Source organism: Hylobates moloch, unplaced genomic scaffold (genome assembly GCF_009828535.3).
Source record: "Hylobates moloch isolate HMO894 unplaced genomic scaffold, HMol_V3 SCAFFOLD_76, whole genome shotgun sequence".
Lineage (NCBI taxonomy): Eukaryota > Metazoa > Chordata > Mammalia > Primates > Hylobatidae > Hylobates > Hylobates moloch.
This window is the reverse complement of record NW_026652351.1, coordinates 47525-61866: the sequence shown is the minus strand read 5'-3', so window position 1 is coordinate 61866 and position 14342 is coordinate 47525. Positions and strand designations below refer to the sequence as shown.

The 14342-nt window shown below is 56.5% G+C and overlaps 1 protein-coding gene across 4 annotated transcripts in view; it reads right to left on the bottom strand.

Annotated features, from left to right (window-relative positions):
• The window catches only part of LOC116463889 (AP-2 complex subunit alpha-2-like), a 53024-nt gene that overhangs the window by 16727 nt on the left and 21955 nt on the right, over positions 1-14342 (bottom strand). For 2 of the 4 annotated variants that reach the window (XM_032147193.2, XM_032147191.2), the window contains exons 6-14: positions 13526-13627; positions 9783-9891; positions 8950-9100; positions 7584-7752; positions 5756-5893; positions 1899-2081; positions 1201-1298; positions 599-830; positions 339-512 (exon numbers count right to left, since the gene is read on the bottom strand). In XM_032147193.2, coding sequence (XP_032003084.1) covers positions 339-512; positions 599-830; positions 1201-1298; positions 1899-2081; positions 5756-5893; positions 7584-7752; positions 8950-9100; positions 9783-9891; positions 13526-13627 — 1356 coding nt within the window. Of the gene's footprint in view, positions 1-338; positions 513-598; positions 831-1200; positions 1299-1898; positions 2082-5755; positions 5894-7583; positions 7753-8949; positions 9101-9782; positions 9892-13525; positions 13628-14031; positions 14122-14342 lie in introns of those variants that run through there. The other 2 variants (XM_032147194.2, XM_032147192.2) reach the window with 2 other exon arrangements.

Sequence of the window (14342 nt, the reverse complement as noted above, 5' to 3'; positions counted from 1 at the left end):
GTGGGAGCTGAGCTGGACAAGATGATGGTCTGAAGGAAGTGCCTTGCCCAGCAGGGACAGTGGCCCCCGGGACAGGACAGCGGGGTGTGCAGCAGGGACAGTGGCCCCCGGGACAGGACAGCGGGGTGTGCAGCAGAGACAGTGGCCCCCAGGACAGGACAGCGGGGTGTCCAGCAGAGACACTGGCCTCCGGGACAGGACAGCGGGGTGTCCAGAGCCACAGCCAGCACCTGGGTTCTCAGTACATGCTCCTCCCTGACAGGCAAATGCTCTGCTGGTCCCAAGTCTTGGGGGTGAGGCCCTGACAGGTCTGGGTGCACAGCAGGTGAGGGACCCACCACGGCGCTGGTGCTGGCCGGGGCAGGCTCAGGGCCCCCGTTCACATCCACACTCCTCTCCCGCTTGGTGTCCTCCAGGTCTGTCACCGTGCTGGGGCCCTTCTTCTTCTTGAGCTTTGCCAAGATGGAGGACTCCCGCTCCGGGAACGGGGGCATCTCCTCCAGCACAGTTGCCTTGGAAAGAACACAGGGTGGGATTGGTCAGAGCTCCTGACCTCCGACCCTCAGTCAAGCCAGACCGAAGGGTGGGGGCCTCCTACCAGAATGTCGGTGCTGGCCACGGTGCTGAGCCGCAGGTACTCCACGGCACGCTGCTGCAGCTCCACGTCTGCGTTCCTCAGCTGGCTGTCGCTGCGCAGCACGTCCTGGATGGTGGGCTTCACCTCCGGAAAGAGGTTCACAAACTTGATGTAGGTGGACAGGAGCAGCGCGCGGGTGGGGACGCTGCATAGGTGGAACTTGGAGTGCAGCAGGTTGAACTGGATCAGCGGGCTGGGGGGGCGGGGAGAGCACAACACGGGAACGCCGTCGTCCCCTCGCAGGCTCCAGCACGTCCCCGCAAGGGAGGGACGGCGATGAGACCCCCTTGCCTGCACCAGAGGCCGCTGGTCAGGACCCTCTTCCAGCTCCAGATCCCACTGCAAGATGCCCCTTTCACAAAGTCAGCCATCAACCCCATGTCTCCATTTTCTACTAGAATCCCTGCTTTTCCTATCAACTGAAGGAAAACAAAAAGACATCTACTGGGAGCAGAAGCGGCTCTGTGAGGCCTCACAGCAGGGCCAGCTGGTGCCTCGCCTTGACACCGGCGACCAAGGCCCACTGGAACACACACAGCCCCGATTCGCAAAGGGCCTCTCACCTGGATCTTGGGTCTCCAGCTATCAGGTTTCCGAACTCCCCCAGGATGTAGCCGCCCACTTTGACCAGGTTCTCGTGGCATGCGGGAGCCTGAAGAGCCTGAGAAGCACAAACACAATGAGCCGGGGTGGCAGCCAGGTGCCAGAGTTAAGACGAGGCAGGCACGTCCTGGTACGGTGCACCCTACACCAGCACCAGCCCCTCAGCTTCCTGGAGACCCCAGTCCAAGTACCCATCCCTGCCTTCCTCAGCACCCTCAGCACCTGTGTCAGCAGCAAGGAACCCAAGGCTGCCACACGCTGACCTGCCCTGGAGGGAGCTGCAGCATCCACAACAGGCTCTGGCTGGGGAGGTTCTGCCAGCGTCCTCATGGCACACCCCTTCCCGGTGGCCTAATCCTCTCCGATGGACAGGGCAGGCCCCACCACGGCAGGCCCCAGCATGCTCTCACACACACAGAGGCCGGCTTTCTCAGGTGGCCCCCAGAGAGCCAGAAGTTTGAGAGTTAGGGTGAGAAGAAACTGGGACTCAGCGAGGGGCACCAACAGCGGAGAAGCTAGAGCCTCAGGGAAGAGCTGAGGGGCAAGAGGGGTCAGCGACGGCCCTCAGCACCTCCACCCAGGCAGGTTGGAACCACTCACTGCTCACCTTCTGCGACTGCCCTCCACCCCATCCTTCCTGCCGTCCTGTGGGCTGTACCTCGAACACAGTCTTGGCCGCGTAGCCCTGCACGTCGTCTCGGTTGATGACGATCTGAATGACTCGGTACCACACCTCTTCACTCACGTAATCACCAGCAATTCGGATCAAGTTCAAGATGGTATCCACATACCAGGTGTAGTCTACCGCGTACTTCTCGGCCAGGATGGCGACCTTCAGCACCTGCGGGGGACGGGCTGCTGAGGGCCGGCACCTGCAGGCCATGGCAATCCCAAGACCAAACTGTCATCCAAAGTCAAAGTGAGAGTTTCAGAAGCACCTCAATGTGTCTACAAAAGTTTGGAACATGCAAGAAGCTTGAACTCTATTCTCAAAAAAGGCCACGAGCCCAGAAAGTTTAAGATGCCCTGACTTAGGCAAGGAAAGCCAGGAAGAGGCGGAGACCAGTGCACAGAAGGCCACGGCCACAGCCAGGGCACCTCCCACCTGGGCCCTTCTCTCCCAAAGCCCCAGCACCTGGCGGCAGCACTCCTCTGACCACTGACCTCTGACCATGCCACCCTGGGCTCCCGGCAGCCACTTCTCTGCTGGTTTCCTCCGGCTCTGGCCAGTCTTTCCTGTGAGCCTCACCTGGGGGTTCCCCTTCTTCCCCTCCCTGGCTCACTCTCACGGGTGCCCCCCGGAGGCACCTGCCCAGCCCACACCCATGTGGCAGCCACCCACATGGAGCTCTGCCAGGCTGTACAACACCAAACTCATCTCCCCAGAGTCACCTCACCTGGAACCAAGCCCCCCTCGAACAGCGCCAGCTGCCAACACCAACGCCAGCAGGCATCAAGACCGCGCACCTCCCGAGGGCACCCCTAATACCCTGCCACCCCTCCCCACACCCTGCCGCCCCCTCTCCACACCCTGCCACTGGCCTCTCAGGCGCTGGTGACTGTGCCCCCCACCCACCCAGAGTCCCTGCCTGGAGCCTGGACCCCCAAACCCCAACCTGAGTCCATGACACTTCCAGGGCATCATTCCAAAATGTACCCTCAGCTCGGGGCTGTGCACCAGGGGCCTTCAGGCCTCACTGGCAGGGTCCCCATGTCTGCCTCCACCCCTGCCTCGCTGGCCCTGCTCCCCACCCTGTGCTAAGCTACCTCCCACCCCTCCACGAACAGCTGCTCTGCCCTCCCAGTAGCCTCTGCACCATCATCCTCTCCAGACCAGGCCACTACCGCCTTCTGCAGAAGTCCACACAGCCCCCCAGGAGTGTAATGCCTCCTGAGGCCCCCAGAACATGGGGCACTTCCTCCAGCCATCCCACCCACAGCACAGCAACCCGCAGTCCTGCTCTCAATCCGTCCTCCTCCATGGATGGCAAGGTGCCGAGTAGGCAGGGAGTGGGCCATGTCCAGTTTGGACACTTAGCACCTAGCACAGCCAGAGAACACTCTCTGCCATGCTCGACTGAAAGGACGGAGGGGAGCACCATGCCCGGCTGAAAGGACGGAGGGGAGCACCATGCCCGGCTGAAAGGACGGAGGGGAGCACCATGCCCGGATGAAAGGACGGAGGGGAGCACCATGCCTGGCTGAAAGGACGGAGGGGAGCACCATGCCCGGATGAAAGGACGGAGGGGAGCACCATGCCCGGATGAAAGGACGGAGGGGAGTACCATGCCCGGCTGAAAGGACGGGGTAGGGGGAGAATCATGCCCAGATGAAAGGACAGGGTAGGGGGAGCATCATGCCCAGATGAAAGGACGGGGTAGGGGGAGCACCATGCCCAGATGAAAGGACGGGGGGGGGGGAGCACCATGCCCAGATGAAAGGACAGGGTGGGGGAGCACCATGCCCAGATGAAAGGACGGGATAGGGGGAGCATCATGCCCAGATGAAAGGACGGGGTGGGGGAGCATCATGCCCAGATGAAAGGACTGGGTGGGGGGAGCATCATTCAGACCGAGACACAGCACCTGTCTTACTCCTCACAGCAGGAGCCGGCTGAGGATTGCCACTATCACGCAGAGGGACGAGAGCAGACACCAGGCTGATGAATGCCCAGGACCTCAAAATCTGCACAACTGCACTCAGAAGCACACTGCTTCTGTCTCTGTTCAGAACACCCAGAACAATGATCAGGAACAAGGCTCCTGTGACGGCCGTCCCCAGAGCCAGCCCCACCCCACCACAAGTGTTGAGACCAGGCCACACTGCCCCAGCCCACTGGCTGCAGTCAACAAGCACCTGCCTGGCCCCTCTACAGACAGCCCTGCCCTACACCAAATCCTCCCCACGGCGACTGCCCTTGGGGCCTCCTGCCGGGAGTCAGCCCACCCCTGTTCCTGTCCCCCTCAACTTCCCAGGCCCACTGTCCTGGAGGGTGGACAGTCCAGCATGAGAGCCGCTTCCTGGCCCCTGCTCTCTGCAGGTCTGCAGTGCCTCACTGAAGCTCAGTCCATGGTAATTTCACCCCTCAGAATTGAAGCCCCAGCACCTGGGTTCCTCCATTCACTAAAAGACCCCTGAAAACCCGAGTCTCTCACCTGGGCATGACCACACAACACCTGCCCAGAGCAACTCTGTCACCTGCCACTAGCTCCGACACTGGCTCTCGGCAAAGCTCCCAAGGAGACCTTGAGCCGCACTTTGCCCAAAAAGACAAGTAACAAAGCGCTTTCTATACAATGGCGGCACTGTCTCAGCCTCAACAAGAGGCTGTGGTCGTGGCTGGTCACAGTGGCCAACCCCACACGAGGACACCGGGCCTCCCCCTTAAACCCCACCATAAACAGACACGGTGAGCCTGAGAGGCCTGTGAGCATGGTGGAGGCCTCAGGCCCTCTTCTCTGCTGACCATGTGGCCTCCACAAGGGTTTCTTCCCTCAGGTTTTGGTTCATGCTCAGTCTTTCACACATACAGGTTTGATGAGCTTCAGCAATCTGGCAAGTGTGCACACCTACTTTGTGAATAAAAACAACACGGGAAATTAAGCTATGGCCTAGATTCCGTCCTTCCCAGAGATCAAGAGGGACACCCACAAAAAAGCCAAGCCACAAAGGATTAATTCAAGGGCTCAAAATGCAACACAATTAAAAGAATTTTGCCCACAGGAGTCTGGATTTGTGCAGCCCCAGCATAGACAGCTGCAGCCCCACTCAGACCTGGGGCTGCAGTGCCACGACTGCAAGGACAGGCAGGCCACAGAAGCCATGCAGGGCGGGCATTTTAGTTATTTTCTTTCTTTTTTTTGAGACAGAGTTTCGCTCTTGTTACTCAGGCTGGAGTGCAACGGTGCAATCTCGGCTCACCACAACCTCCGCCTCCACCTCCGCCTCCCAGGTTCAAGCGATTCTCCTGCCTCAGCCTCCAGAGTAGCTGGCATTACAGGCATGCACCACTATGCCCGGCTAATTTTGTATTTTCAGTAGAGATGGGGTCGGGGTTTCTCCATGTTTGTCAGGCTGGTCTTGAACTCCCGACCTCAGGTAATCCACCCGCCTTGGCCTCCCAAAGTGCACAGGCATGAGCCACCACACCCGGCCAATAGTTATTTTCAAGACCAAATGACTCTACCAAAAATGCTGATTTTTTTTTTTTAAGACAGGGTCTCACTGTGTTGCCCAGGCTAGAGTGCAGTGACATGATCTCGACTCACTGCAGCCTCAACCTCCTGGTCTCAGGTGATCCTCCTGCCTCCACCTCAGGAGTAGCTGGGACCACAGGTGCCACCACACCCAGCTTGAAAATGTGGATTAAAACACGGAGGCAGAGGAGCCTTGTATTCAGCACCTCATGGGTTCTCAATCAAGCCCTGCTGGACAGAATCGCAGAGCACGAAGGAGATCCTGCCACTGAGATTCGCGCCTGTGGCAGGGGAGGACTCAGAGGCCACCAGAACTCACAATCTCTTCTCGGATGGAGTAGTCGGCTGTCTCCAGGTAGCTCAGCATCTCAGCCACAATCTGTGGGGCGTTGCTGCGGTCGCACATGGCGTAGAGGAGGTCCACGGCCCGCTGCCGCACGCTCACGTCCCGCTCAGTCTGGGGAACAAGGCACAGAGTAAGAGGCCGCAGGAGCAAGGCACAGGCCTGGGGACAAGCCCGGCACCCGCATCTCAACACCCACTCTGAGCTTCCCTCACACGGAGCCAACCTGCACTCGGGCCGCATGTGTCTGGACGGCCCGGAATAGAGTTCCGCCTGCTGGCCCAGCCCTCCCGCACAGGCTAGCTTCGCTAGGACCCAGCGCACTGCCTGGATTCCACCTGCTCGCCCGCGCCTCCCTCCACAAGGGCCAGCTTCGCTAGGACAGGGCGCACTGCCTGGTGCAGGCCATCAAGAACTCCCTTCCACGCAGCCGAAGACCCCGCTGCCTCGGGCACTGCCACGGAGCTGCCCCAAGGCAGGTCCTCACGCCCCACCCCGGAGCCCGTGCTGATGGGCCCCTAGGAGGCTCTGCAGCACGAGAAAGCCCGAGCTCTGCTCCCAACAAAGGCAGGTGAGTGGGCACCACCAGCCCTAGCACTGGCTGTGTGCAAATGAGTGTCCAGCCTTTCTGACATTAGGGATTGACTAAAACACACACCGAACCAGGACCAAGAAGAATCCAGAATATCAAATGCCTACCACAAGCCCCTCGCACGCCATCTGTGAGCTGCATGCAGACGTGCGGGGGACTGGGAGCGGCCCCGCCACAGCCTGAGGCTGAGCCAGACGGGGGACGTGGAGCTCCCCGCCTCCCACTCCCTAACGCATGCACACCGGTGACTAAGGACATGGTGGACACGCTGCAGGCTCCCCTACATGGAACGAACCCTCGGGGTAGCTCTGGAGACTCGAAAAGGCTGGCAATGGCCAACCTCAACTGGGCTCTTCCAACTCTGAAATAAATTATGCAAAAAAAATTAGCTGGGCGTTGAGACAGAGTCTCGCTCTGTCGCCCAGACTGGAGTGCAGTGGCACGATCTCGGCTCACTGCAAGCTCCACCTCTTGGGTTCACACCATTCTCCTGCCTCAGCCTCCCAAGTAGCTGGGACTACAGGCGCCCACCACCACGCCCAGCTAATTTTTTTTGCATTTTTAGTAGAGACTCCAGCCTAAAGATAACTGCACTTCAAACATCAATCATAATTTCACTAAGACACCCTACATTTTTTCACAAATGCTATTTGAATGAAAAAAATTCTCAAAAAAATTTGCCATGAAGGACATTAAGGCCAGGTGCGGTGGCTCACGCCTGTAATCTCCTGACCTCGTGATCCACCTGCTTCGGCCTCCCAAAGTGCTGGGATTACAGGTGTGAGCCACTGCGCCCGGCCCCAACTCTTAAATTTTAATCCCCGAACAAAGTCAGTTTCCTTTGTAAAAGGGGGATTTTCTTGGAGATAAGGGAAAAAAATTTCATCTTTCTACCAAGAACCATTTCTACTTGTCAGCACTATGCACGTGCAGGATAGCAAATGGGGGCCTGCCCCCAGCAGGGAAAGAGCTGCAAGGGACTCCTGTGCTCAGCCTAACCAGGACGGCAGGGCCGTCCTGGCCATCTCCAGGCAGCATGGCCCTGAACTGTGGCGTGACCTCCCAAGAGTAGGTGACAGGCAGAGGCCAGCAGCACCAGCACCACCTCCATCTCTGCGGGTAGTCAGGAAGCACTGCGTCCCCCCAGCCTTCACAGGAAGGCCCACGGCACCCGCGCAGGGAGTGAACAGACCCTGAGGACAGGGCACTCGCCTTCAAGGCGTTGATGACCGTCTCGATGTGTGTCTTGACAGCCTCGTGGGAGAACTCAGAGCTGGCCAGCGTGCACATGCTCTCCAGGGCCAGGTAGCGCAGGTTGGTCTCGCGGTGCTGCAGGAACTGGCCCAGCTGGTTGCAGGCGCGGACAAGCAGGTTCGGCTCACTGTGTGGAGGGAGGGGAAGTGGGTGGGGTTTCCTCAGCAAGTGCCACACAAACTGGACAGAGTCTGCGTTCCCCAACAGGTCCAGATGGCAGACAGCAAAGCCACACAGCACTCACAGCCACCGCACTGCTCAAGTGGGAACTCAGGGGCCTCCCCAGATGCAGATGACGCCCGACCCCTACCCCTAACGTCCGTTTTTCGTCCATTCTGTGCATCCCCACAGTGAGTCGGCAGCCTGTGCATCCACTGGAGCCTTCCCAGCACCTCCTGAGGTTCAATCTGCATCAGGCTCGCGGGAGGCCAGTCAAGCTGTGACCGGCAATGGGGTCTCGGCCAGAGGCACCAGCCCGGGGCAGGGAGAAGGCTGAGAAGGCCGGGAGCATGGCTGCTGCCCCACTGACTCTACTGTCTCCTCAGGATGTGGCTTCTCCTCACATAACAACAGAGCTTTCTCTAAAATGGGAAATTTCAGTTTTAATAATTCTCAGCTCTGAAGTGTGACTCTCAGACTGAGTTTTCATCATTTGTAAAAATGCTGTAGTAGCAAATGGGTGGTGTTCACTAGCTGTAGAGAGCGTCTGCCCACAGCCTGGCACGTTTCCTCACTATTGGGAGCCTGGTGGGAGCTGCGATCTCATTCTCACAGGACCCTAAAGCACGGCACCACACGCAAGACCCACACCAGACCACATGCGGTGCGCCGCAGTTGCTGAGCAGAAAAGACGTGCGAGCAGAGGAGGCAGACCCTCCAGGCTGTGTGGAGCGACCACCCACCCTGCGTCTCTGCGCTGCGTGGATGGGCACAGCCGTTTCCGGCACTGCCCTGGGACCTTAGACCCACCAAGTGCGGCTCCACACCCAGCAAAGCCACAGAACCTGTGCGTGCACGCCCCCCACCCCACCCCTGTCTCCTCTGTTCCATTACACGAGAAGCCAGTCAGGAGTGGGGATGCTCGGGGAAGGAGGAAAAGGCCCTTGTGGGGGATGAGACCACAGTCAGCAAAGCAATCCACGGTGAGCTCAGAGCAGGAGGCTGTACGGAGAGAAGAAAAGCATCCGGCAGGGAGCACAGAGGCAGGACGAAGGGGAGGCCCACAGAGTGGACAAACCAGACATGATCCGCCCAGTCTCGTGCCAGCGAGAAGGAACGTGTGTGCGTGCACGAGACGAAGCCTCTCCACGGGCAGCCGACACACCTGTCATGGTGAATGATTAAGCTGATGGCCTCGAAGAGCACGGCGTTCTTCGCGTTGGAGTGCTGGACCTTCTTCGACTTGGGCGGCTCTTGGGCTTTGTTCAGGATGGTCTCCAGGCACTCAGTCAGGCGGCCTCGCACTGCAGGGTCTTCTGGGCAAGATAGAACGGTGCTCACCAGTCTCCAGTGGCCCGCAGCCCACCCTGCCCCTCCCGGCTGCACCCCTACATCATGAGAGCATTTTTAATATAGTTCATTCACATTTGTGTACCCAGCTGGGAGCATTTACAAAACTGAGACAGGCCAGGCACGGTGGCTCACTTCTGTAATGACAGCACTTTGGGAGGCCGAGGCAGGCCAGTCACCTGAGGTCAGGAGTTCAAGAACAGACTGGCCAACATGGTGAAACCCCGTCTCTACAAAAACGCAAAAGTTAGCCGGGTATGATGGCAGGTGCCTGTAATCCCAGGTACTCAGGGCGATGAGGTGGGAGAATCGCTTGAACCCAGGAGACAGAGGTTGCAGTGAGCTGAGATCGCGTCACTGCACTCCAGCCTGGGCAACAAAGGGAGACTCCGTCTCAAAAAGAAAACCTGCACAGATCTGATACTATAAAAGTACAAATAGACCCAAACCCTAACCAAACTGTAGGCTCTGTAATAACTGCTCCACGAAAGCCAGCACGTACGTCAGCACTGGCAGAAAGGTCCATGAATCAAGAGACAGGGCTAGTAACACACTTCTTAAAATAATAAACAAACCAATTAAATCCGAGACAAGGAATCAGACCGGCACTGGTGCAGCTTCAGGAGCCGCGCGTGGCCTGTGCATTACCTGGGGGTGGGTAGCACTGCAGCAGCCTCAGCAGTTTGACAGACAGCCAGGGAGCCGGGACAAAATAGTAAGTATAATCCTGGAGATCCGTGGATGCGGACGTCACGATCTGTAAGACAGCACAGGCAATGAGACACGCTGCTGGGCACGAGCCCCTACTGCGGGGACCCAAAGAAAAGCCATACTCACTCCTCAGGTCACGCCTGAGCTGGAAAAATGGTTTTGTTTCATGTGCCAGGAGTGTCTGACACTCCTGGGGTTCGCCGTGAGAGGGCTGCACTGTCACTCGGCAACACGCTGCTGCAGCTGAGTGGCAGCCCTCACTCGGTACAAGACACCAGAGCACCTGGATTTGAAACTACAGTCTTTCCTTTGTCGACCGGCACATGAATGAAACGAGAGAGAGAGCTTTAGGCTCCTCAGAAGGAAGAAGCACCCCCACCCCCAGAAGCCGGCATTCTGACCCTACCCCACAACCCCACAGGGCCCCCCGACCACAGGCCAACCCAGATGGTGAGCTCGCGGAGGCAGGGAGGCGCCCGCCTCAGTCACATCCCATCTCTTTGTCCAATGCGGCCTTTGGCTTGGCAGATCCTCCGTCAACCTCCTGAACAAGTGACAGTCACGACCACCTCACATTTCCACTGACATACAGCATGATGTCTCCTGCTTCCAGGAGGTCAGGGTGGTTCCTCCCTTCCTACAAAGCTCACATGTGTGACACTTTTAGGCCATAAGTGAACCCATTCAGAAAAGTTCACCCTGACTCCTGCCCTAAGCTACAAGATGCCAGCCCAGACTTGGGTCACAGACTCCTGCTGCAGGGAGGCAAGCTCTAGGCTGTCTGTCAAAGAGAAGGCTGAAAGGCACAAACACAAAGCAGGAAAGGCAAGAATCACAGTACTTCCGTGACACAGAGACACGGCCAACATGAGCTGTCTCTCAAACACGTACGCAGCTAAGGCCAGGCTCAGAGAGAAATGTAGAGCCTTAACTGTACATATTTGAAACAAATATAAAGAGAAAAGCAACAAAAATTCATCTCAAGGGTTTAAAAAGAGACGAGGCTGGGTGCGGCGGCTCACGCCTGTAATCCCAGCACCTTGAGAGGCCAAGGCGGGCGGATCACAAGGTCAGGAGATCGAGACCATCCTTGCTAACACGGTGAAACCCCATCTCTACTAAAAAATACAAAAAATTAGCCAGGAGTGGTGGCGGGCGCCTGTAGTCCCAGCTACTGGGGAGGCTGAGGCAGGAGAATGGTGTGAACCCAGGAAGCGGAGCTTGCAGTGAGCCGAGATCGTGCCACTGCACTCCAGCCTGGGCGACACAGCGAGACTCCGTCTCAAAATAAATAAATAAATAAATAATAAAAAGAGACTAGCAAATTAACCCAAAGAAAGTAGAGGAAAGGAGTCCAGGTACAGTGGCTTATGCCTATAATCCCAGTACTTTGGGAGGCCACGCAGGTGGGATCACTTGAGGTTGGGAGTTCGCAACCAGCCAGGCCATTGCAGTGAAACCCCATCTCCATCAAAAATACACAAAAATTAACTGGGCGTGGTGGCGAGGGCCTGTAGTCCCAGCTACTCGGGAGGCTGAGGTAGGAGAATCACTTGAACCCGGGCAGAGGGTGCAGTAAACCGAGATCGTGCCACTGCACTCCAACCTGGGCAACAGAGTGAGACTCCGACTCAAAAAAAAAAAAAAGAAGAAAAGAAAAAGAAAATATGCACAGTTCCACAACTTATAAAATAAATTGAATTCATAATTAGAGAGTTTCACGGCTGGGCGCAGGGGCTCACACCTGTAATCCCAGCACTTTGGGAGGCCAAGGTGGGCAGATCACCTGAGGTCAGGAGTTCGAGACCAGCCTGACCAACATGGAAAAACCCCGTCTCTACTAAAAATACAAAATTAGCCAGGCATGCTGGCGGGCGCCTGTTAATCCCAGCTACTCGGGAGGCTGAGGCAGGAGAACCGCTTGAACCTGGGAGGCAGATGTTGCGGTGAGCCAAGATTGTACCACTGCACTCCAGCCTGGGCACCAAGAGTGAGAACCCATCTCAAAAAAAAAAAAGGAAGTTTTCCACAAAGAAAACTCCAAGTTCAAATGTTTTTACCAGTTAATGATAAAAATTGTTTGACAAACTAGATAGAGAAAGGAACTTCTTTAATGTGAAGAGTACCAACAACAACAAAATTCTAAAGCAGACATCATACTTAATGGTGAAATATTCAACACAAAAAACGGACAACCCAGGGTAAAAATGGGTAAAAGACTTAGGCACTTCACAAAACAAGACACCCAAATAGCCAATCAACATGCAAAGTTGTTCAACCTCATTGATAATCAGGAAAATGTAGATTTAAATCACAAAGAGGCCGGGTGCGGTGGTTCACGCCTATAATTCCAGCAGTTTGGGAGGCCAAGGCAGGTAGATTGCTTGAGGTCAGGAGTTCGAGACCAGCCTGTCCAACATGGTGAAACCTCATCTCTGCTAAAAATACAAAAACTAGCCAGGCTTGGTGGCGGGTGCCTCTAATCCCAGCTACTCTGGAGGCTGAGGCAGGAGAATCCCTTGAATCCAGGAGACAGAGGTGGCAGTGAGCCGAGACTGCACCACTGCACTCCAGCCTGGGCGACAAAGTGAGACTCTGTCTCAAAAAAAAAAAAAAAAAAATCACAGAGCTCCTACTATACACCCAGATGACTAAAACCCAAGAGACTAACACTACGCATGCCGCGCCCGCGCCTCCTGCTGCTGCTATGAGAGCCGGGTGCACCGCAAGGGAAGCTGGTCTGGCAACGCCTGTCTCCTCAGGTTCAGGAGCCGCGGCCCCCAGCTGAGCCATGCCACGTCTCAGCAGACACCGCAGCATCTTGTGCACACAGAACAGGAGCCGCGGCCCCCAGCTGAGCCATGCCACGTCTCAGCAGACACCGCAGCATCTTGTGCACACAGAACAGGAGCCGTGGCCCCCAGCTGAGCCATGCCACATCTCAGCAGACACCGCAGCATCTTGTGCACACAGAACAGGAGCCGCGGCCCCCAGCTGAGCCATGCCACATCTCAGCAGACACCGCAGCATCTTGTGCACACAGAACAGGAGCCGTGGCCCCCAGCTGAGCCATGCCACGTCTCAGCAGACACCCGCGGCATTTCATGCACATGGAAACCAAGGGACATCCAAGACTGCTCATGCTGGGGGATTCACAGCAGCCTCAGAGGGCAAGGAGCTAAGTGTTCAACAGGACAGCGGGTAAACTGCAGGGGTCAATTCACACAACCGATTCTAAGAAGCATCAAACATGAACATGTAACAGCTGCACACAAAACAAAAATTTCACCATGTTGGGCAAAACAAAAGAATGTGTGCTGCAGGTCCATCTGCATCAAACTCAAAACAGGAAGCTGAACGGCAGGCTTTAGCATGCACGCCAGATGGTGGGTCCACGAAGCACCAGCCGCGCTTCCCCAGTGGGGGACACGGGGCCACTGGGTGCCCCTCCTCCACCCACATGGTGTTGGGTGCTCACTCACACAATGCGAACAGGGAGCTGTGCTTCTGTACAGACGGGACAGTTCTCAATTAACAAGAAGGTTGATGGAGAAGCCAAGTTGGTTTTCATCCCTGAATTTATTAACTGACCAAATACCTTGCATTCTGCAAGTAAGCTAATAAATAAATAACTAAGACAAAACCCACCCTGACTTCTGCTCCCCCACAAACAGACTTACTCTGCTTAGCCTAGAGACAGCCAGAGACACGGAGGTTTTAAACTCTTCCGGGTTCTTCTGTGCTAAAGTGGTGATCAGACTTGTGGCTGCAGTTACCACACCCTGAAAGAAAACGCACACACAACAGACAGTCAGAACACTTGAATCTAACCACTTGTGTTAACTCATCTTCCAAAGAAAACCTTAAACCAACCAGCAGCACACTGGCAGCCCCACAGCCACTTCGGCCTCAGGCCTACTCCGAGAAACCTACAATGTTCTCCAAGATGGCACACGCAGGTTTTCTTTTTCCAGCTTCTCCTTAAAAACTGGGAAGTTCCGTCATGCTTAGCCCAGATCCAAGCCAGCATCGAAGAGCCACAGGGCCACGTCCAGCCATGCAGGTGAAGCATGTGGGCTGCACACACCACCTGGCCTGCTGCCGTCTCCTGGCCTGGCCTCCACCATCATCTGCACTTGCTGCCTCTAGTTTAATCATGCATGTTCATTGTAGAGGGAGACACTACCTTTAGACTGATTTGAATCTTTACAACCCAGAAGTGAGACTGTAGAAAAGAGCAACTGGAGAAGTCCTTTTCCATTCTCCTTTTCGGAAAGTGGCCCTGGCAGTCACTGAACCACCACAGGCTGGATGAGGCCACCAGGCCCAGCAGGCGAGTCCTCCCCCACCGCTCCTCCTGGCCTCAGTGAGAACAGATTCAGATCCCAGGGCACAAGCGGTCCTCCCCAAAGCACCGGGCAGCCTGTCACCGCTCCAGGACACGGCACCGGGCAGCCTGTCACCGCTCCAGGACACGGCACCCGGCAGCCTGTCACC